The sequence below is a fragment of the Gadus macrocephalus genome, chromosome 20 (assembly GCF_031168955.1).
Source record: "Gadus macrocephalus chromosome 20, ASM3116895v1".
NCBI lineage: Eukaryota > Metazoa > Chordata > Actinopteri > Gadiformes > Gadidae > Gadus > Gadus macrocephalus.
The window spans coordinates 17,541,464-17,564,067 of NC_082401.1; the positions used below are offsets into that span (position 1 = coordinate 17,541,464).

Sequence of the window (22,604 nt, forward strand, 5' to 3'; positions counted from 1 at the left end):
TCGGACGATGGAAGCTTGTAGACGATTTCCCAACCCGGGTACAAAGTGTTCCAGGAGGGGGACGTGGTTCTTCAAGCAGGACGCACCAGAACGCCGTACATTCCTCTCCAGCCACGGCCACGTCTCAGCGTGGGGACGGACTTCTTCCAGTGGGAGCTTTGTGATGGAGACTTCTTTGGAGGTGGGTGGGTGACAGTACGGTTAGCAACACACTAACTAAATCCTCACTATCCAGCAGTGGCTTCCAACACTCAGAACCAGTCCTGATCTTTTCTCATAGCACCACTCCAAAATAAATCGATCCGGCTACAGGATACTACGATGCTACGCCTCTCTAGATCCTGGCGCCCATGTCTTATATCTGCACATAATGGGTGCTGTGTAGCCACTTGGCACCTGCTCCATGACCCAATTGGGCTTCTCTCGGAAAAATATCACAACCATACAATTGCGTTGCATGCCAAGTTAGTCTTGCACACAGCGAGTGGTGTGTGTGTGTGTGTGTGTGTGTGTGTGTGTGTGTGTGTGTGTGTGTGAGTGAAAGTGCGCAGGTGAGCTGTGCTGAGGCAGTACGCACTACGAAATGCTGAGCTATTTCTTTGTGGCGAGCCAGCTGCCTGCTGAATTAATGAGCCTGGGAATTTGTCCTCCACCCTATCTGTCCTCCTGTGATGAATGGTTGGCCCGCATCGGAACCACAACCTGCAGACTGGGGTCCCTGCTTCCCTCGCTCTCTCCTCCCCTCCCCCTCTCCCTTCTCCTGATGTTTACACTCTGGTTTCATCACTCAGGGGAGAGAGCCCTGCAAGGGATTACACACTGTGCTCACTTTTGACAAAGCGCCCCCTGGTGACACACTGACTGTCAAGCTGTACCCTCCCTCCCTCCCTCCCTCCCTCCCTCCCTCCCTCTCTCTCCCTCCCTATACCTGCTAGAGCAGGGCCTGCGGGCATTCCCGTAGCGAGCACTGTCCCCCTGGCCAGCTCTACTCTCCGTCAGTGGATAGCCTGCACCAGGTCATCCAAAGCTTGAGGGGGCCGGCCTCGTCATTCAACCAGTAAGCGCCTTGCTGTTCAGGGGGGCTTGATGACCCCACTAGAAAGAAGTGATTCTAGTTGGGATCTGTGTAGGTCAGTGGAGGTTTTAAGCGATATGCTGACTGCCAGTTTTCAAGTGGCTGAGCATCAGAAGACCACTGCAGAAGATGAATGAGGCAGAGCATGTGTATCGTTACATAGTTCACGCATACATGTATAATGAACATACATAAGGACACATATACATATATACTATCCAGATATTTACTATATAAATACATATATCATATGCATGCAAAATGACACAGACATATATAATACATATCTGACACATGTTACTTATATAATGTGACACATTTGTCACATTCATAACAAATTAAATGTCTGCAACTTCCTGCGGCATGGACGTCTTTGTTTACCCATAAGCCACAACAACATGCTAGCCCAGACAATATGTGTGTGTTTGTGTCTGTCCATGGAGATTAACAGGATTCATTCCAGATCATGGATCAACACAACACGCACACGCACACACATTGTCTCACACTCACAAACTTGGGCACGCACAGTGACAGCTGCTCTTGTAACAGCTGTGCTCGTTACAGCTGTCCTTGTAACATGGCTAACATGTCCTTCTGGTCAAATTCTACCGTTGTAATACATCCCATAATTTAATGAAAATGTCTCAACATTTATCCCATCAGCTGTCACGAAAAATGAAGTATAATAATAGCAACATTAATAAGAGTCAATATGTAATCGCAATATGGAGAATGGTCAAATGACCAAAATAGAATAATCCCTTTTCTAAAAAGAATCTGAATATTTTTGGTGAGTATCTGGATAAAGATGTGGATAATGCTTGTATTGACATCAGGTATTGATGAGGTGATCAGAGAATCCGTACAGTATCAGATATTGATGAGATGACTAGAGTATCTGTACGATATCAGTCATTCCCAAGGTGATCGGAGTACAGTAGCAGGCATTGATTAGGTGATCAGAATACACTGTATCAGGTATTGATAAGAAGATGAGAATATACTATATCTGGAATTGACTAAGTGAGTTTCTGTTCATTTTCAGGTGTTGATTAGGTGACTGACCAGAGTATCTACAGTTTAATTTGTCAGATGACAAATCTGCGAGCCCATCTGCCCTATCTGAACCCATCCTGATTCCCCGGCCAGATGTCTTGTTCACTAGAGGATAATTGTGATATTTACCCCCCCACCCCCCCCCCAAAAAAAAAAAATGAATGAATGTTGCCGACCTGTCACTGTGTCCTTGACGTGGCTTGATTCATGTGGTGGAGAGACAGACGCACTGAATAGTTGATGGGAAAGAGAGAGAGAGCGCATAGAATAGACAGTCAGTGAGGGAGAGAGATACAGACATAGATAGCAAGAGATAGAGGGAGATAATGAGAGAGTTGGGGGCTGCTGATAAGGGGTCGGATACAGACGGGGAGATACAGAGAGATGGAGAGAGAGAGAGAGAGAGTAGGGCAAGGGGAGGGGTTAAAAGTGAGAGAAAGATGACGCGAGAGAGAAAAGTACGGGGAGGGTTTGCAGGGAGAGTTGGAGGAAGAAAACGAGAGAAAGAGATACAGGGTATAACAGAGAGAGAAAGGGGTAAGGGGTAAGGGTATAAAGAGAGTTAGAGGGTGGCACCAGAAAGAGAGAGAGAGACGGGAAGTGTAACAGAGAGAGAGATGAAAGGGGAGGGTTTGAAGAGAGAAAAAATGACGTAGAAAGAGATAAAAAAAATATTGACGGACAGAGAGAGAGAGAGAGAGGAAGGAGACGGGATTCATAGAGAGAGAGCGACTGGTAATGGGCGGTACAGAGAGAGAGGTAAGGGGAGGCTACAGAGAGGGAGAGAGCGAGAGCAACTGGAAGAGATAAGGGGCGGTGCAGAGAGAGAGAGAGAGAGAGAGAGAGAGGTAAGGGGAGGCTACAGAGAGGGAACGGGAGACTGTGTGACTCAGCCCTGCTATAAGAGATATACCAGCAGGGGAGTGGGGATGGAACAATACCTTGTTGACAAGCAGGAAAGCAGGTCGAGTCCCGCTCACAAGCACAAGCCAAGCTCGCTCGCGCCGGGAGCCTGCCAGACACAATGGCGTGTGTGGCTGAGCAGTAGCGGTGCGTGAGGGCACGTGAGTGTGTGTGTGCGCGCGTGTGTGTGTGTGTGTGTGTGTGTGTGCGTGTGTGTGTGTGTGTGTCAGCGTGAGGAGGGATGGAGAAGCCGAGAGCGTCAATGTCAGGGTCTACCGGGGTAGGCAGCAGTCGGGCCACCAGCGGCTGGAGGTCGCTGCTCCTCCCCCAGCTGAACCGCCAGTCCCTGTACGTGTACGGCAGCGAGGTGGCCGTGGAGAAGGAATGCATCCGCCAACTGCAGAGCGGAGTACTCGTCATACACCCCTTCAGCCTCTTAAGGTAACACCAGTGCTACCTCGTACTTTATCTTGCATAGCTACACGAGAACGTGTGATGAAAAGTTGGACCATTGACGTCATCGGGAAATGGGCTCTAACGTGATCGGGGTTGGCGTTCTCCAAAGAGTACCAACAACATCTATGGTCCAACTTTTCCATGTTTTTTCGTGGAAACTGTGTTGATGTTGCAGACTGTGTCTTTCCACCACACGTGTGTGAAGCATTTCTCTCTCATGTTAGAAAATAGCAGAATGTGACAGGTCCCCTTTAAGGTAGGACCGCAATGCAACCAATGCCTTGTACTTTATCAAATTGAAGACTCCAGAGTGGAGTATGGATCATCCATCCCTTATTTCTCTGATTGCCTAGTACAACACTTGTTTAACCGGTTCACCTTATGATTATGTTTTGCTGTCATTACTTCTTATAATGATGTATTAGCACTGATGACGTAGTTTAACAAGGCATGAACATTTGTACTATTCATGATTAGATTCATACTCTAATTAGTACACAGTTTTAATTGTATTACTGCTCATAATGGGTGACTGTTGATAACTGTCCGAAGGGATGAGATTTGGACGATTGCGTGCATGAGTGGCAACAGAAGGAAGCTGGGCCGGTCATCTTACGCTCTAATGAAATAATGTGGAAACCAGAATAATCCAGAACTTTATTCAGCCTGATGAAACCTGCCAAACCTCTCCCTCCCCTTCCTGATCACCTGACCTAGCTTCTGGAAGTTCTGGTCAAAAGAGTAACAGAGCAGAGAGAATTAGATGGCAGACCACACTCCCTGACCACCACACATCTTTATATATAGTTTTGTCATTCTGTCTTTTTAGGCATTTTCTCATGCACTGCAGAGTCACAAAAGTGGGTTGAAGAGGAGAGGGAATGATGTGTTGCGAAGCAGTGAGTGAATGTAACCCACGGTCGCGATGAGGCGTGTCGCCTTAATGGTCAGCACACTAGCAGGCGCCCAGCAAGCTGCCCACCGCATGCACCATAAACCATAAGCCATGTGGAACCGATCGATTGGTCATCACACAGCGGATGTGGTCCAGCATTTTATCCATTATCTACAGCTACAGTTTCAACGTGTTTAGGGAGCATAGATTACCTATAGAAGACTGTAGAAGGGCGAGTAGGTTCACGGCAAAACCTGGATACCAACAATGTGAGAAGTCAAACGTAAGTAAAATCCCAGAACATCCCATATCTACCATGCACATCATGGAGTAATGCATGCTCCTTTGTGTGTCCAGGAGCTACTACATCATGTGCATGATGGCCATCACGTTCCTGAACCTGATTGGCATCCCCATGGAGATCGCCTTCTTGGACGGGGTGAACGGCCTGGGCTGGGAGGGCTTCAACGTCTTCTCCGACACGCTGTTCCTCATCGACGTGGCGCTGAACTTCCGCATGGGCATCATACCCGAGGATAGCGAGGTAGCCGATGGTGGCCATTTGGCTCTCTTTCTCTCCGCTCTCTGTCTCCCTCTTTCCTTTCTGTCTCTCTCCTCTGTTCCTCTCCTCTGCATTTATTAATTTGAATAGCTGAATTCCCATGACAAAATACATTTTCTATATTGCCAAAGCATACAAAAACCATCTCATTAAAAAATACATCTCCATCTCCCTCTCTCTCTCTCTCTCTCCTCTCTCCTCTCTCATCTACTCTCATCCTCTCTCTCTCTCTCTCTCTCTCTCTCTCTCTCTCTCTCTCTCTCTCTCTCGGTCTCTAGGTCTCTCTCTCTCTCTCTCTCTCTCTCTCTCTCTCTCTCTCTCTCTCTCTCTCTCTCTCTCTCTCTCTCTCTCTCTCTCTCTCTCTCTCTCTCTCTCTCTCTCTCCTCTCAATCTGGAGGACTAATCCCACCACAGACGAGCACATGCAGTCCATTTTTGACCCCGTCAGTAATCCCCTTAAAATACGAAGGAACCAGATTACCCCCCCCCTTCCAACCCCCCAACCCAAAATCCACCGTGGACTCTGTAGATGACCACCGTGCCATGGTTATTTGGTTTATCTGTAAAGCAGATTTCGGATGATGGGTGAATTACAGATAAATACAAGCATGGCGCCTCCAGCGGGGCATTAAGGAGATGATACGTGGTGTATTTTCTGGCGGTCGACTCATGCCAGCTTCTTTGAAACCTCTTGCAACCATCCCGGGTATTCCTGTAGACGCTTGTTTACTCCCAGCCCTAGTTCCTGTGTTTGTGCGTTTGTGCAAATTTTTAATGATGTTTTGAAGTGATGTTTGTGTGTGTGCGTGTGTGTGTGTGTGGGTCCTTGTGTTTTCAGCAGTTACATTAACATATGGCGGTTTCCCTCCCGCTAAGACGTTGTGAAATATTAATCTAGACGTTTCAGTCCCTATTAGAATCTCAGCCTTGAACTCTGGGCCCTGTAGCCCTGTGGGTAAATGTACCTTATTCACTGGAGAACCAGTTGCCCTCCATTCATTTTATTTTCTGCTTCGCCAAAATAAACGGTCTCATGGGCAAATCGGGCAGCCAAGGAGTCCCCCCCCCCCCCCCCCCCCCCCCCACAGCCCCCACATCAGTTTCTTAATTAAAAAAAACGGTTGTGACTGTTAAAAATGTAAAGGATATGTATCTAAGGATACATCTCACTGTCACTGTCACTGTCACAATTCAACTCAACAGGCTCTGCAGAAATACTAAAATGTACGTGACTGTTGTGTGTATTTCGTCCGGTCCTTTGTTGCAGGTAGCCATCCTGGATGTAAAGCAGATCCGCGTGAGCTATCTGAGGAGCTGGTTCCTACTGGATGTCATCGCAGCCTTCCCCATCGGCTACATCCTCTTCTTCGCGGTAAGCCTTGCCTCGAGCTGTATCCGTCCGGTCGGAAGGCCTAGTGAAGGCAAAAGCAGCTCGTGTGAAGCGCCGTGCCGTGGTTGAGGAGGAAGGTGTTTGTTGTGTTCACAGGACCTGCAGTACCACAGCCAGGACAACCCTTCCAAGACCAACAGGATGATGAGAATCCTCATGTTCGTCCGGATCCTGAGCCTCATTCGCCTGGTGCGCGTGTCTCGACTCGTGCGCTTCTTCAACGAGGTGGAGAAAGTGAGTGGAGAGGAGCCACACTCGGCATCAGAAACCCTATGGATCTCATCCTGCCTCTCCGGTTGCAGATCCCCTGAGCGGCATCCCGCATCGGGTGACGCTCCGAGTCAGCTCTCAGTCAGAGCGGGAAACCGCTCGGACCAGGCTATCGATTCCTGACACTTCACCTGGACATCGACCACATATTGCATCTTTGTTTATTCTTTCATACCCACAGCTAATTTAAGACTTCATTCATGCTTTCTGTTCATTCCTTCCACATCATGACAACATTTGTTTATTCCGCTATTCTGGACATTGACGTCACGGTTGAAAGGAGAGCTTGAGAAATCACTAACACCGTGCTCCACTTGGACCAGGCTGTCGAGTTCTGATATTTCATCTGGATACAGACATAATAAATAATAGATCTTGTTTACTCTTTCATGCCCACATTATTACAAGACCTCATCATGCATTCCATCGCTTCATTCGTCCATGCATTATTCGTCCTCTGATTTCTGGAAGTGTATCGATCTGTAGAGTTAAGTTCACATTTTTTATATTTATATTATAGGGCATTTAACTTTTGCCTTAGTCCTAAGCGATTTACAACCATTCATGCACCGCCAGCAGTGTCAACCACACTTGAAACCACCGCTTTCAAGTCAAATGACCCTCCGAAGCCACTGGCCACGTTATGGTTGTAAGGTGGTAGAGCTGGCATGGGTTTGATTCGTCTGTCTACTAACTAACAGCGAGAAGGTGCTTCACACTATGATCCCCTCCTCCCACTCAGGTCTCCAACGCCAACCTGGAGGTGGTGCGGCTCTTCTTCCGCATCCTCTCCCTGTTCATGATGATCTTCCTGCTCTGCCACTGGAACGGCTGCATCCAGTACTTTGTTCCCATGCTGGAGGAGTTCCCCTCGGACTGTTGGGTCCGCAAGGAGAACCTCATGGTAGGAACCCCATGAGATCAGGGGATGTCTTGAGATCGTGGAACTCTGAAACCCCTACCATCCTCTTCTACTGGAGTCATGCATTATTATGGAACCTTTGAATCACAGGATGATGATTTAAACGAATCGTTAAATGTAATGGAAATCGTTAAATGTAATGGAATCCTGAAATGGCAGACCCTTGGAATCAATGAACCATTGAATCATGGAATCCCGCCTCATTAAATCATACACTCCTGGAGACATGGAGGATTATTTTATGGGATACAGTTTAACTGAGGAGAAAACCCAAAACTGAATTACAAGAGTGGTGCAATCGTACTCTTCTAAATTCCACAAAAGATTCCTGTTTTTTATCATGACTCACCACTTTTTAATGCATGCGTGGTTTCTAACATCATCCCACGATATCAAAGGGATCACAGAGCTGGAGGTCACTGTTGGAGGATAAAGCGGGTGCTCTGTGTTTCTCCTGTGTGTGCGCAGAACGCCACGGTCAGCGTTAAATACTCCTGGGGGGTTTTCCGCGCGCTGTCTCAGATGATCGCCCTCTCCTACGGCTCCATGGACGCCCCCACTAGTACGACCTTATTCCTACACATACACACAATTTGCATACATATGGCTTCATGGTACCGCAGTATGCATGCAAGCTTACGGCTTGCTTTCAGAGTAGCGCGGCGCTCAACAGTGTTATCTCTGGTTGGTTTGGTTCTCGTTTCCTCGCTCCCACTACGTAGACGTGTTGATACTGATGCTCATTGACTTCTCTGTTCTCATTCTCCCCCAGACTATGTGGAGATGTGGATCGTGATGGTTAGCATGATCTCAGGCTGCATGATGTACACAGTGCTGGTAGCTAACGCTACCACCATGATAGCCAACACCGACCCAACCGCCAAGGAGTACAAAAGCAAGGTCTGCATGTGTCCCTGGTCCCTGAGTCGAAATTTTTCCTAATACAGAAATTGTGTATTACTGTGGAAATGCATGTGACTCGTTTGTATTAGCATCCTGACCAGTAGAGAACAGCATCCTGCAGATGCCTGCTCTAAGCTATTAACGTTAGCTGTTGGCATTCGCTATTAGCATTAACCTTTGCAATTAGCTTTAAGTGTTAGCTGTTGGCCATAGCTGTTAGCATAAGGTGTTAACGGTAACCATTAGCTGCAAGCGGTTAACTGTTAACTGTTAGGTGTTGGCAACTTCTTACTGAATATGCTGAAACCTCTTGTTGGTGTAGATGTGTCGCCTGGAGCACTACATGACCTTTATGAAGCTCCCTCCTGAGCTGCAGCTGAGAATCAGTAGCTACTACCAGGCACGCTATGGTGGGAAGTGGTTCGATGAGAATGACATCATGGATACCGTTTCCACCGCACTGAAAGAGGTAAAAACGTGCACTTGTTTACTAGGTTCATACTGTCTTCGAAGATCTACCGGCCGTGAACTAAGTTAAACTATGCACAGCCAAACTATGCTATGCTAAACTAAGCTATGCTATCGTACGCTATTCTTTCTCCACAGCAAATCCTGCTGTCCATGTGCAGCAAGCTTCTGCAAAAGGTGCCCATGTTCGAGGACCTGGACAAGAACTTCATGAACGCCGTGCTGGTGAAGCTGAGGTACGAGGTGTTCCAGGAGGGAGACGTGATCTTCAGGCTGAACTCCCCTGGAGACCGCATGTATCTGATCGACCACGGGCAGGTCAGCGTGGAGACAGACTCCGTGGAGAGGGAGCTCTGCGATGGGGACTACTTTGGAGGTGGGTTCAAACTGCAAGGTCATTTATACCCTCTAGGGGCTTAATGGCCACTATTAAGCTTTTAGAGACAATTTCTCACACACACAGCAGTTAAGAGTCTTGCTCATGGGCACTTCATCCTTAAGCAAGAAGAAATGGGGGATTGAACCAGCAACCCTCAAGTAACAGCTTACCCTGCAGAACAACAAAAAAGATCTGACAAACTAAAAACTGCAGCGAAGACAATTAAACTGCATTTCTTATATATACTTACTTGTCTAAAAACCGACAAGCTTTCGCGATTTGAGGGGATGTTTTTTAATTCTGCGGATTTAGCATTGTCAGGATTAGGAGCTGAATCGGTCTCGGTGCGTTGAGCAGCGGGTTGCCTTTAGCTACGTTTGGATCCCCCATGAACTGAGCTGCGTGGCTGTGGTGATGTAACCTCTGATCTACCCGCCAGCAGGTTAACATGCATGTGCGACTGCGTGTGTGTGTGTGTGTGTGTGTGTGTGTGTGTGTGTGTGTGTGTGTGCGTGTGCGTGCGCGCGCGTGTGTCCTTGGCTCCCCCAGAGGTATACGTGCTGGCCAAAGGGAGACATGTAGCCACGGCGAAGGCCCTGACTGACTGCCAGTGCTTCACTCTCTCCTGGCTTGGATTCCAGCAGGCCCTGCAGGGCTTCCCTGCCGTCCGCAAACACCTGGAGAAAGTCCCTGGCACAGAGCCCGGGGCGTGCTCCCTCTGAGCCCTCACCACGACCGGCACGACTCTCCCCGGGCGGCGACAGGAGCCAGGCTGGTGGATATGCTGTATCTAGGCATGGCCTATACTGTACTGTACATGTACGCTGACATTTATAAAACACACACAATGTCTATAAAGTCTATACTACGCTGTATCTATACACTGCAGTTTATAAAGTCCATACGTTTATAACTCCTATATACACTGAATATTGTTTTTTTTACATTAGTTATAAAGTACGGATACACTGACCAATGGTTTTATACAAGACTTGCAATATTCTGTATGAGTGGTAAGGGACAGGAAACTGCTGAAAGTATTGCAGCTCTGGAGAATGTTTTCTTTTTTATGTGAATAGATCCATGTTTCTGCCTGGATTAATATCAAGATTATTTTAGCAATAATAACTTTCCCTTTACAGAGGGTTACCCTATACACGTCCTCTTAAACTCCTCGACGGTTAACTCCTCGATCATTACCTTAATATGTTCTGTGTACATTATACGATGCAATACGATGCAATAAATACATGCCAATGTTTTTCCTTGTTTTTGAAATGGGACGTTTATTTTGAAAAGTATGATTTATTTTGAAGTGAAATGACAAGTAATTTGTTTGCCACTGTGAAAGAAAAAGCAATAAAGCAGACAAGCTGCAGTTCTCTCTTTCTCCCTCTCCTCTTTGCACACTATTCCCCTGCCTCTTTCTCTCAACCTCTCTCTCACCCCCCCTCTATCGCTCATAGCCCTCTGCCTCTTTCTTCCGCCTCACTCTTTCTATGTCACTCTCTCCCCCTCTCCCTAGCACCTCACCCCATCCATCACTCCCCCCCCTCCATCCCTCTCTGTCTCTCTCTGTCCCTCTCCCCACTCCCTCTCTGTCTCTCTCTGTCCCTCTCTGTCCCTCTCCCCCCTCCCTCTCTGTCTCTTTCTGTCCCTCTCTGTCCCTCTCTGTCTCTCTCTGTCCCTCTCTGTCTCTCTCTGTCCCTCTCTGTCTCTCTCTGTCCCTCTCTGTCCCTCTCTGTCTCTCTCTGTCCCTCTCTGTCTCTCTCTGTCCCTCTCTCTCTGTCTCTCTCTGTCCCTCTCTGTCTCTCTCTGTCCCTCTCTGTCTCTCTCTGTCCCTCTCTGTCTCTCTCTGTCCCTCTCTGTCTCTCTCTGTCCCTCTCCCCCCTCCCTCTCTGTCCCTCCCTCTCTGTCTCTCTCTGTCCCTCTCTGTCTCTCTCTGTCCCTCTCTGTCCCTCTCTGTCTCTCTCTGTCCCTCTCCCCCCTCCCTCTCTGTCTCTCTCTGTCTCTCTCTGTCCCTCTCTGTCCCTCTCCCCCCTCCCTCTCTATCCGAACACGCACACGGTGCCGGTAGCCAGACGGTGTTTGTACTCGTACAGGTAATACGATGCGGTCGGGAAGTTGCACTTCATCTCCATGCGCCCGGGCACCACGTGCACGGCCACGCCCGGCCCCAGCCCCTCCTGCAGCTTGCTGAGCATGCGGGTGGCCAGGTAGCGCTGGGCGAGGCCCGGGTCCTTCTCTATGGCGGCGTACACGTCCGGGGGCGGGTTGGGGATCTTCCACTCCAGGTCCACGATCAGCTGGTGGATGCGGCTCTTATCCAGCGAGGTGGGCTGGTCCTTGAAGCACGCCACCACCTGGGGGCACGGCGGCTCCGACGCCACCGACAGGAAGTGCTTGGGCTGCCGCTCGGCCGGCACGCCGTCGTCGTCGCCCAGCGGCTCCTCCCCCTTCGGGAGGGCGGGGTGCAGCATCACCGCCCAGCGGAGCCAGTCGTAGTTCTTCTCCAGGGCGTCCAGGATGGCGGCGGCGGCGGCGTCGGGGGCGGCGCGGTTCTCCTGGGCGGCGTTGAGCTGTGACCTCACGTCCTCCTCCGCCTGCTCCAGGAAGTAGCCGGAGCAGCGTCCGCCTGTGGTCTTCATGCGGCGATAGAGGGCGCCCATGCGCTCGGACCAGGTCCGGACGAGCAGCGCCTGGTCGCGGCCCGTCAGCGACGCCTGGGTCAGCAGACACAGCAGACCGGTGCCCAGCACGAAGTTGATCTGCGGGCAGCCAATCACAGGAGGAGGGGGATGATAGTGCTGATGGAGCTGGATTATCTTTCCATGGTTGATAGTCTCAACGTTACCTTTGCTAGTTTTGCATAGAAATGTTTCCGATTTTGGAGCTGTGTATTATATTTTATGAATTTTGATCTATCTAGCTATGAGCAGCAACAGAGATAATTTCCCCCGGGATCAATAAAGTAAACTGAATTTAAATGAACGTAAAAAAGGGTGACGTTTCGGTAATTAAGTTTGGTAATGATGTTTAAATAAGTGCTTAGTGTGCTCAAGGGCAACTGGCGGAAAGGCATCAGGGGAATAATCACCTGCAAGTCACCATTCACGGTAATTTCTAGAGATGTTCCCTCTCTCGTATATAGTGTTGGAGCAACCCAGCCTAGCTTCAATACAAAGTATACACAGACAACTCAGCCTAACTTCAATACACCCAGACAAATACTAGATAGACAGCTTGCGTCTATCCGCCTGGCAAAACACACTCACAGACTTATGCACGGATGCACACACACACAAACACACTCTTGCTCCATCTCTGAACACATATTCGCGCACACACATACACAAACACACACTAAATCACATTCCCACACACGCACATTGACACGCTTAAATGCACACACAAACGCACACACTTGCATGCACACACACACACACACACACACACACACACACACACACACACACACACACACACACACACACACACACACACACACACACACACACACACACACACACACACACACACACACAACGGCAATCCCATTTACAAAAGACTGTGCCCTTTATCTTCCTGACAGGCTGCAGGACGAGTGCATGAAACTCAATGCAAATGATGTTGCTCGTTGTGGCATAGCGGCAGTTAGTCAGCAGCCAGCCTCCAGAGATCCGCGACCCAGAATAGACCGCCAAAACACCGCTAGCGCTCCACAAAAAAACTCCCTGCGTCAGGACATACACGTCCCAACCATCGCATGCCCTGCAACACTCATGAAACATCTGGACTTCCCAGGAATGTATGCCTGCTTCTATATATTTGTTTTTGCCTCGTGTTGCGCTACCGTTAGATGTACATTGGCCATTCGGCACCGCTTATAACCCTAACCGTCCCTGGAAGAAGAGGTCCCTCTTCTGCATCCTTCTCCTGAATATTCCCTCCGGTACTGAGGAGTTTTTCCTTAAAGTCCTTTAGAGGGCTTAGGGTTAGGGGGTGTCGCATAATGCATGGTCTTTGAAGCCCTAGGAGACTGGAACTGTGATTAAAGGCTAGACTAATTCAACTGACTTGGCATGTAAAACCCAAGGTATTTTATTGAGTTGCATTGTTAGTTGGTATCTCATTAAATCAGTTTGAAACTCAAAGACCGCCTGAGAGTAAAATGATATACCTAACACAATTATTCTTCAGAGGAAGAGAGAAACCTAGGATTGCAGCACTCTCCAGTCAGGACTGAAGACACGTGAAGGAGAGACTGTGAAGGTCCCCGCCATGTTTGTAAGTGATAAGCTCTCCAAGGGTGACGTCGTGGTCCATGCTCCACTGAAGGTCAAATAAACGTTCTCATTCCTGGGGGTGAGTTCATGTGGAGGCAGCCCAGCCACGAGACCTGGGCCGAGCACTCATCCACACCTGCTATCATAAACCATAACCCTACCCAGTTAATGGAATGAGGCAGCTTGCACATAAAACTATACGATGTCTTGTCAATATTTCATTTCTATACGGCTGTGGTATCTTAACCAATCAACTGTTGCAACAACACTTCCGCATACAAACTGCTATTGGTTCAGAACATTCTTATGGTTGTGTTGTTATTAAGTGGATATCTGAGCAAGGACAGATGTTCTGTTATGTTGACCCTGGGCAGAAGCCAGTTCTTTATTATATAAATCACCATCTGATGATGCTCATTGCCACAGGCTTAGAGCACACTCACACACACACACACACACACACACACACACACACACACACACACACACACACACACACACACACACACACACACACACACACACACACACACGCACACACCTATACCCACATGCACACTCACAGCTGCACACACATCCAAACGCAGATGCATGCGCAGTTTGCACACATACACACACACATAAAGACAGCCATAAAGGACACAACAGACAGATACACACAGCTGCAGGCACATCCACATGCAGTCGCATGCACACACAGACACACACACAGACACACAGACACACACACACACACACACACATACCCAAACACATATTATATCTTGCACACAGAACCACATGTGCACATACACACAGACACACACTGCCAAAAACAATGCCACAAACACACACACACACACACACACACACACACACACACACACACACACACACACACACACACACACACACACACACACACACACACCCCACCTTAACACAGAACTCCCTCAACTCCCATCGTTTGGGCCTCTGATTCTGGACCATTTCCTCCAGCAGGGGGGGCTGCTGGGTCAGCACCGTAACCCCCATCAGACGGGCGTGCAGAGCCGTCAGCTGCCGCTCCAGCCGGTAGTCCGTCATGTACTGGAGGAATACCTCCTTCTCCCGCTGGGTGAACTCTGGCTCGGCGCGCACCTGCAAGACAGCATCGCCTGGTCAGCACATTCAAGAAACACTGGTTTTCTGGTCTGATGAACAAGAGGAAACACGCAGAGCTCAGACGATGGCGCATAAGGGACCTAAGGAACAACAAAGGGATACGTAATCCTAACTGAAAAGATTAATTTATACCAACACAAAGTAATATAACAGTGAAAGTGAGACCAAAATTCTAATTCCAACTGTACTTGAAATACAGCAAGACTCTTGCTTTTTTCTTCATCTTCTCTGCAGAAGTGTAATTAACACTGTTTTTTTTTTAGCTCAGTAGGCTAAATAAAAACGAAATTAGTCCTTAAGCACAATCTATTGATTCTATATTTATATATTTGGACATTTAACTTGTTTTTTGGGGCTTTACCAGTTACTTCTATCTATCTATTTTGATAACTACCTTTAAATCAGTAAAAACATAACAGTTTTGAGAACAATGGCTGTCCTTCAAGGGCAGCTTCACCTCTAATTTCTTCTCTGACTTTCAACAGCTCCCCTCTGCTTAACTCCTGTCCCTCTAGGGCCCTCTGGTGGCCCATCAGAGGCCCCTAAAACAGAGTCTACGGGTCTGGACCGAAAAGGGATCGCAATACAGTTGGAGGTGTGCACCACAACCTGACAATGCATAGACACTCTCATAGTGGGAATAGATAGGTAATCCTAAAATCAATAAATCATTTTAGGATCAATAAAAAACACCAAATAGTGTTTTGGTTCATTAGATGAAGCAGTCGAAAGACCCCTATCCCCTCCCTTTGGTCAGCAGGGTTCTCACCGCAGTCCCGAGCTGGTAGTACACCACTGCCAGGTCCCCCTCCAGTTCGTGGACCTCCTTGTCAAGGAGGAGCCCTTGTTTCCCAGCGCCCAGCTCCTGGTCGATGTAGTCCAGGTTCTTCCTGGATAGCGCTGCCTCCTCCTGTGTTGCCCCACCCCCCAGGTAAGAGCTGATCCCCTGGACCAGCCCCCTGATCACCAGGACCAGAACCACAGTTAGAAACCCTCTGGAACGCCCTGCTAGCTAAGTTACTAATCTAACCTCACTCCACGTTACTTCCTGCTTTGTTTTGTACTGCACCATTCTATATCTGCTAAATGCAGATTCTATCTCTCTCCTAACCGTTCCGGGAAGGAGGGATCCCTCTTCTGTGTTGGTGGTCAAGGTGACCTCCCTCCAGGGTTTAGAGAGATTGTCTTTGTCCTTCAGAGCCCTGAGGTTTAGAGGGTGTTTTATCATTTGGGGCCAGGTGAATCCCTTTGAGACTGGAACCGTGACTGTGGGCTGTACAAATAAAACTGACTTGACTTGACAAGAGGCTGACCTAGACCAGGTCCATAGAGACATACTGACTTACATAATCATCCGTCTATGTGTTTATGCCTGGCTGAACTGTGAGCATCTAACTCTAGTCACCTCTATGACCTTCCATCTGCCACATATACACGTTCTTAGGTTCAGATTTGTAATTATGTGGTCAATGACATGTTCACTGTTCATTCTCCCACTTTAAGAATGTAGTTATTACCGCAGTATGTAAAGTGTACAGAGAGGCTAAACTCTCAGGTCATGAATGAAGGTCAGAGAAATGAGCTCACCTCATCGTTTGCATGTAGCCCACCGGCTCCAAAACCTTTCCAAACATCGCCATGTCACGCTCTGTAACGAAGACAACAACATTTCATCATGAGTTCAAGTTCAAGTTCAACTGTATTGTGACGTGTTTTAAAGACACCATGAAATACTTTGGCCTCTCCCTGCCTTAACACAAAGGACACATCAGCCACAGAAAAAGACAAAAACCCTACGGATCTACATGGACTATGTGCACAATGCACTCATATGTATACATTTAATACACAAAGTATACACATTTGTTTGTGACAGCTGTTCAGCAACCGGAATGCCTGTGGAAAGAACTATTACTGAGTCGGAGGGTGGTTGATTTGATGCTCCGTTCAAATTGTAATGCTATAAATTACATGAACTGTACAAACTAAAGTACGTATGGTTGAAGTTTGATTGTGTGTTTGTGTGTGTCTTACCTCAGTGGCTTTCTCTGCAGGTGTGCAATGACCTTCATGATTCCTCACTATTTATACTCTTTCCTGATTAACCACAACCTGATAACATGTTCCTTCACCTCCTCTGATAGAGGAGCATACTGTAGCATGATGCTATCCTCCCCTTCTCCTCCTGACAGAGGCGCATTCATCTGCAAAAGATGGACGTTAAGGGGGAGAGAAATCACAATCTGAAAGATATTTATGCAAGGTAATCTGCTTTAATCGGATCTAGTCATGAAGTTGTAACTCTTTTGGTATTGTTTTACAGGGGTGGTATGAATCCCAGGTTATCCCAGCAGGTGGCGGTATTTCCCTTTTAGTTGGATGTTGTCCGAATGAAAATTAAGAACAAGAATACTCCTATTACTCCGATTCTCTAGGGGGCGATATACACTTCGCACTGTGCTTTCGACCACCGCGAAAACGATTCGAAAAAGTCCCTGTTTTGTATTTCTAGAGGCGCGAAAAATCAGGACATGGTTATGTTTAGGCAGTAGACTGTCGTTTTGAGAAGAAAGTGTTGAGAATATGGACCCAACGTCGCAGTTCTTCTCTAAGTTGCGGCGCCTCGCCGTCACTCTGGAGACCGAGACGGAGAGCCTACTGGGCGCCTACAAGACCCGCGATGAGCACGGTGATGGTCAGTCACACTCTTGATAAAAACGGACCTATGTCTTATGTTGTTGAGAAACCTCAGTGTTTCATCATGGGCAACACAAGTAAAGTCAAATACATGGACAAGACTTGCATAGTCTCGTAGCTTGACAAGAATTCGTGACCGGACATCAATATGTATTTCTTTTATTTATCTGTCAGATGAGTCTGCGACTGAAAGAGGGATGGGAGCCTATCACACTCTTTGCAACGAGTTGGCTGACCTCAAGGTAAGATTAACTGATTAGACGCATTACTTTCATATAACACTGCGGGAAATGTTAAAATATATCGTATAGTTATTTATGAATATATTATAATTTAGAAATATCAATGCAGTATAAATGTAAACAAGATACAAATTTGAGATTTTTGAACCAGGGAGAGATCCGTGTCCGGCTGGAGCAGCAGCTAACCCGGGAGGAGGAGATGAAGAGATACTTGGCGGCATGCGGTGTGATGCAGCGACGGATCACTAACGATATCAACACGCTGAAGGGACACTATGAATCATACGGCTACAAAGCCCCACCTCAAACACACACGCGTAAGAAACTAGAACATCATCATAGATGTTCCTTTCATCTCTCTGCCTGTTTGTCTCACTTTCCCTTCTCTCTGCCCACCAAACAATATTTCCCTTCAGTGATGAAAAAAGTTGTATCTCATCTATCGGAGCAACCAAAATTGCAACAGGGTCAAAGATCAGCTGGAGAGTTCCACAATAAACAAAACCCCCTTTTATATGTTCTTCTCCCCCAAAGAGGTAAAAGGTCACCTCCCAGAGTCCGCCGACCTCGGGGTGGAAGAGGGCTCAGCGTCTGTAAAGGAGGAGGAGGAGGATGGAGCCACAGAGAGGAAGGACCCACACCTTCCCTCCACCCCTCAGTCAACCCAGCCCCCCAGCTTTGACGCGCTGCGCACGCCAAAGCTGGCCGACTTCGGCCTGTCGGAGCTGGCCCTGAAGGGCATGCTCAACTTGGCCCACAGGGAGGATGTAATGTAAGGGCACCTCGTTTTTTTGCATCATGGTGAGCAGCAGAATAATCTCCAATTGTTAGTTAATGGACAAGTGCTCAACGCAAACTTCTATCCCGACAATCAAACATATTTCAACATTGAGCAGTAAAACCGTGAACCGGGATTATTTTGGCTGCTCATAGCTCTAATTTCTCCCATCGTCCCCACCCACAGGGTTCCTAAATCTCTGCAAATGCCAGTGCCGAGTTTCCCACCGTCGCAGTCTTCTCTGGCCATGCCCCCCACCCCCACCTTGCTGATGACGCCCAAGTGTTTGTCGCGCACGGAGAAAGAGGTGCTGCCCACGCCACAGATGAAGGACTTTGGCATCTCTGAGCGCACGCTACACCCCGACAGTGACCCCGTGGCCACCGGGGCCCCGCCCCCCGCCACCTCCCAGATGCGCACGCCTAAGCCGTCCGACTTCGGCCTGTCGGATGCGGACCTTCAGCGCATCGGGGCTATGGGGTAGGGCGTGGAACTGAATACAGAATTCTGCCTTCATCACGTTTGAGATGAGACACCTCTCGTTCGCAGAGCTGCCTGCCTTCATGCTTCCACATCACATTAACGTGTACACAAGAGGGCAGTACAGTGCTTCCGACCCCAAATGACCGCACGCACGCACGCACGCACGCACGCACGCACGCACGCACGCACGCACGCACGCACGCACGCACGCACGCACGCGCGCACGCACACGCAACGTGATCTCATGTAGTGACGTTTTTTTTTTTTTTTAATCTGTCGATTATTCAACATTTAAATAAAAGCGGGATGTATGAAGTTTGGCTGGGATAATTGTGGACAGAATTTCCCACATCCTCCATTCCCACAGGTTTCATGAGGCCCTGCCTATGCCGGCACTGAGTTTCACGTCACTGCCGTCGTCTCTCGACCCACCCCTCTCCCCCGGCGTGCCGCTGACGCCCAGGCGTGAGCTGCACATGGAGGAGGAGGAGGAGGAGGAGGAGCTACGCACAAAGATGAAGGACTTTGGCCTTGTGGAGCACACGCTATGCCTCAACAACGACTTCACCATGGACCTCCACCGGATGGCTAAAAGGTGAGACTGGGACAGGGTGCACGGGACCGGGAGAGGGTGCACGTGACGATGAGAGGGTACCCGCGACGTTGAGAGGGTGCACATGATGTGTAGAGAGCCCGGGGAAAGTGGCCCGCATGTAGAGATGTGTGATTGATTGTGCATGTGATGAAGAGAGCATGGAGTGAGTGCATGTTATCTTGAGAGGGTCCATGTGAGGTGGAACGCCTGGGAGAGGTTGATGTATAGACTGCACATGATGTATAGAGGTTGGGAGAGTGCATGTGATTCAAAGAGCTACTTGCTGTTCGTCCCTGCTTAACTCTGCTTTTATTACATTTCTGCCCAGATCATCAAAACAAAAGCAGCCTCAGATGGTGAACCTCACACTTGAGATGCCCAAAATGGAGTCCGTGTTTTGCAACACTCTGATCCAGGTATGGACCCAGACAGCCCTGGTACAGGAACAAACACGCCGTGTCCTGGGCCAGCTAGACCTAACCCAGAACCAGATAGCTACAGGGAGTGGCCATGCGGACAACCAATGAGAATCTTGCCGTCGGTTTCTTGAAGGTGCAGCACGGTTTGCCATGCTCTATCAGACGTTCAAGACCCAAAGTGGTGTTGTGCGTCCGCACAAAAGAGGCTGAGAAGAGGGACATTGTGTGCTGCTCTGATAATAAAGGACCGCACCGGTTTAAACAGCACCCCTGTCTGCCCTGTAGAGAAGGGCTTGTGAGTCTGGGGACCCCAGCAGCCTGGATGTGGACGGCCCCACCCAGGAGTTCAACCTGCGGACCCCCCGTGTCAGGCTGGACTACCAGGATCCCTCCACCCCTGAGATGCCTGACCTCAGCTTCATCACCCAGGACATCTGTAAAGTAGGTCCCCCAGCAAATATGCCCATGTATACTTTATCATTTGTCAACATGTATATTTACGTTATCCCAAGTGAAGATATACGCGTACAGATATCCTGTGTCTATTGTTTTATTTGTGAACACAGACCCATGTATATGTTCCTACTCAATGTAACGCCATTCTTAATACTGCTGAATGGGACAGTTTTACTCCCACCACGACTAGATCTGATACTACTAAATGGAGCAGTATAACTTATATTGCTACTGCTTATTTTAAACCAATGTATGACATAAAGATGACTATGTATTATGAATGTTACCACTATTGTATACGCAGTTTTCGCTCAGTTGGCTTTTAAATAACGACGTGTGAGCACGAACGCACAGGACCAAAGAACACTGGTTCAAACCAGATCAACTGAACTATAGGTGTAAAAAAAGAAAAGCCCTCGGACGTGGTGGGGCAGTCTCATGTTATCCACAAGATGCCTGCCATGCTAACCTAGCCGATTTGTTTGCTAGCTGGTGTCACGCGCTGATCTGAAGGACAAGAACACCGCCGTCATCATGCCGACTCCCAGAGGGCTGGGGAAAGAAAACGGGTAGATATATGACCCCTGATATTGGGATAAACAAATTACTTTGGGATTAGTAATGAACGTGAACAATCCATTCCCCCTTCAGAGTTGTGTTGCTCGCCCCTGTGGGCGACTCCGAGTTCCGTCTTCTCCCCAACTACCTGAGACAGATGTCCCTCAGGTGCCTCAACGACTTCCTCCACAAGATCAACACAGCAGCCGCTGCCAAGCACCGACAAGGTACGTCACATTACTCTCCACTGGCTAGAAGCAACCTTCATTTTAGGGCTGGACTAATCATTGTGGGGTGTGGTACCTTCAGGATTTAATTTGTAAGAGCATTGAGTCGTAGCCCCTTTTTTATTTAAATTCCGACCTTCTTGACTTTCTATACCAAATTCTATAAAATATCTTATCCACGTCGTGCTGTGTTTGTGTGCCCTCTACAGGCGAAGCGCTGCAGTTCCAGATTGAGGAACTGAAGAGCTTTACTGGGGTGGGCACCATGGCCCACCCCAGTGCCAACCTAAACTGGGGTGTAGGTTGTCCAACCTACCTCCTGTGTCTGGAGGAGCTTCACCGGCTAAAGCATGTACAGAGAGTGGGCAAAAGCTCAGTGTACAAGCTCCTCCCCAAGCATTGAGACCTCACACCATAGAAGAAGAAATTTTCTTACATTACCCAAAAGTTTGCTTACTTTTTTCAGAAGAATCACAAACATTAAAAAAAAATAATAATAAAATAAAGAGACCTATGAGTAAAGCAATATGCCTAGTGCCATGCAAATAGCTTACTGAACTTATGTATTTTATTTAGTCTTAGTATAATAAATGATCTATAATGGGAAGAAAGTGTCTGTTACTCCATTCTGTTGCATGCTCTATTAAGCAGGATGTCGAGTCGAAACCGTGCCAAGTAGGCCTATATGGCTATAAAGGCCACTTTAAAAACACAGATAGCAGCACATCAGCTTCATGGTGTCTTCAGCAGAGATGCTGAACCTGATCTAATAGAACTTTAAGAAGAAAATAACGTTCCTAATTTTTATCTGATATTGGTCTGACATTTGGTACAAAGATATATGGTGTCGTAACACATCAGATTTAACGCCATGAGGTTTCCACTCACATTTTGTAATCCATGATAACAAATCGGATCTATAATCATGGATTACAAATGTTTGCTCATTTTTTTATCCAGAATGATTAAGGATACAATCTATGTGATTTACTAAGCCCATTTATTCATCTGTAGATTTTTTTTTTTAAGTACAATACAATTATATTGACACATTGAGATAATACCTTCCGACAAATGTGACCTTTATCTCAAATGCAGCTGTTGCAAACTCGGTACACTATGAATAAGGTGACACAGGGAGCAGACCCCTTGCCGAACAAATTCAAGTAGATCTACATATATGTAATCTTCTCAAACCTTAACCACAGTGTGTGTCAATCACGCGTGTTGTATTACTCAACATTTTATAAGTCAGGAGCGACTAGTGATAACTTGCATGTGAATATTCTTGAAAGCTTGAAAACCAAAACCATACTCAGAGTTTGAAACACTACTTTCTCACCAGGAGGTGGTTCAAGCCATTAAAAACATGCAAAATGTCAGGTCAATAAAACCAGATGGAAATTGTTGGCCCAACCACTCAAGTATCCCTAGAGCA

At 47.8% G+C, this 22,604-nt stretch overlaps 3 protein-coding genes across 4 annotated transcripts; 2 read left to right on the forward strand and 1 right to left on the reverse strand.

The window, feature by feature from the left end:
• The first annotated feature begins 2,364 nt into the window (after positions 1-2,364).
• hcn5 (hyperpolarization activated cyclic nucleotide-gated potassium channel 5) lies at positions 2,365-10,660 on the forward strand. 2 transcript variants are annotated; one of them, XM_060039310.1, is made up of 11 exons: positions 2,365-3,246; positions 3,277-3,478; positions 4,746-4,932; positions 6,218-6,322; positions 6,437-6,574; positions 7,353-7,514; positions 8,001-8,094; positions 8,305-8,432; positions 8,758-8,904; positions 9,042-9,279; positions 9,832-10,660. In XM_060039310.1, the coding sequence occupies exons 2-11, from the start codon at positions 3,279-3,281 to the stop codon at positions 10,002-10,004; spliced, it is 1,572 nt and encodes a 523-aa protein (XP_059895293.1). In that variant the 5' UTR covers positions 2,365-3,246; positions 3,277-3,278; the 3' UTR covers positions 10,005-10,660. The 2 variants fall into 2 exon arrangements, with proteins under 2 accessions (XP_059895293.1, XP_059895292.1); XM_060039309.1 differs by having other exon boundaries at positions 2,366-3,478.
• A 241-nt stretch (positions 10,661-10,901) lies between these two features.
• LOC132448210 (uncharacterized) lies at positions 10,902-17,083 on the reverse strand. The gene is made up of 5 exons (XM_060039314.1): positions 16,746-17,083; positions 16,299-16,359; positions 15,481-15,670; positions 14,484-14,687; positions 10,902-12,050 (listed from the first exon to the last, which is right to left on the reverse strand). The coding sequence occupies exons 2-5, from the start codon at positions 16,349-16,351 to the stop codon at positions 11,331-11,333; spliced, it is 1,167 nt and encodes a 388-aa protein (XP_059895297.1). The 5' UTR covers positions 16,352-16,359; positions 16,746-17,083; the 3' UTR covers positions 10,902-11,330.
• A 73-nt stretch (positions 17,084-17,156) lies between these two features.
• ska3 (spindle and kinetochore associated complex subunit 3) lies at positions 17,157-21,672 on the forward strand. The gene is made up of 11 exons (XM_060039308.1): positions 17,157-17,406; positions 17,583-17,650; positions 17,802-17,967; positions 18,185-18,422; positions 18,615-18,908; positions 19,279-19,506; positions 19,835-19,922; positions 20,211-20,366; positions 20,871-20,950; positions 21,033-21,166; positions 21,376-21,672. Exons 1-11 carry the CDS (start codon positions 17,295-17,297, stop codon positions 21,567-21,569), a joined length of 1,758 nt encoding a protein of 585 aa, XP_059895291.1. The 5' UTR covers positions 17,157-17,294; the 3' UTR covers positions 21,570-21,672.
• The last annotated feature ends 932 nt before the right edge of the window (positions 21,673-22,604 follow it).

What these genes read in the sequence shown, in the direction of transcription:
- hcn5 (XM_060039310.1), top strand. Translation starts at nt 3,279, where the DNA reads ATGGAGAAGCCGAGAGCGTCAATGTCAGGGTCTACCGGGGTAGGCAGC. An exon ending in TCATACCCGAGGATAGCGAG is followed by an intron (nt 4,933 to 6,217) that starts GTAGCCGATGGT and finishes CCTTTGTTGCAG; the next exon opens with GTAGCCATCCTGGATGTAAA. An exon ending in GCTACATCCTCTTCTTCGCG is followed by an intron (nt 6,323 to 6,436) that starts GTAAGCCTTGCC and finishes TTGTGTTCACAG; the next exon opens with GACCTGCAGTACCACAGCCA.
- LOC132448210 (XM_060039314.1), bottom strand. Translation starts at nt 16,351, where the DNA reads ATGGCGATGTTTGGAAAGGTTTTGGAGCCGGTGGGCTACATGCAAACG. An exon ending in ACTACCAGCTCGGGACTGCG is followed by an intron (nt 14,688 to 15,480) that starts GTGAGAACCCTG and finishes GCTGTCTTGCAG; the next exon opens with GTGCGCGCCGAGCCAGAGTT. An exon ending in TGAGGGAGTTCTGTGTTAAG is followed by an intron (nt 12,051 to 14,483) that starts GTGGGGTGTGTG and finishes GGCTGCCCGCAG; the next exon opens with ATCAACTTCGTGCTGGGCAC.
- ska3 (XM_060039308.1), top strand. Translation starts at nt 17,295, where the DNA reads ATGGACCCAACGTCGCAGTTCTTCTCTAAGTTGCGGCGCCTCGCCGTC. An exon ending in CCGCGATGAGCACGGTGATG is followed by an intron (nt 17,407 to 17,582) that starts GTCAGTCACACT and finishes TTTATCTGTCAG; the next exon opens with ATGAGTCTGCGACTGAAAGA. An exon ending in CCCACCTCAAACACACACGC is followed by an intron (nt 17,968 to 18,184) that starts GTAAGAAACTAG and finishes TCTCCCCCAAAG; the next exon opens with AGGTAAAAGGTCACCTCCCA.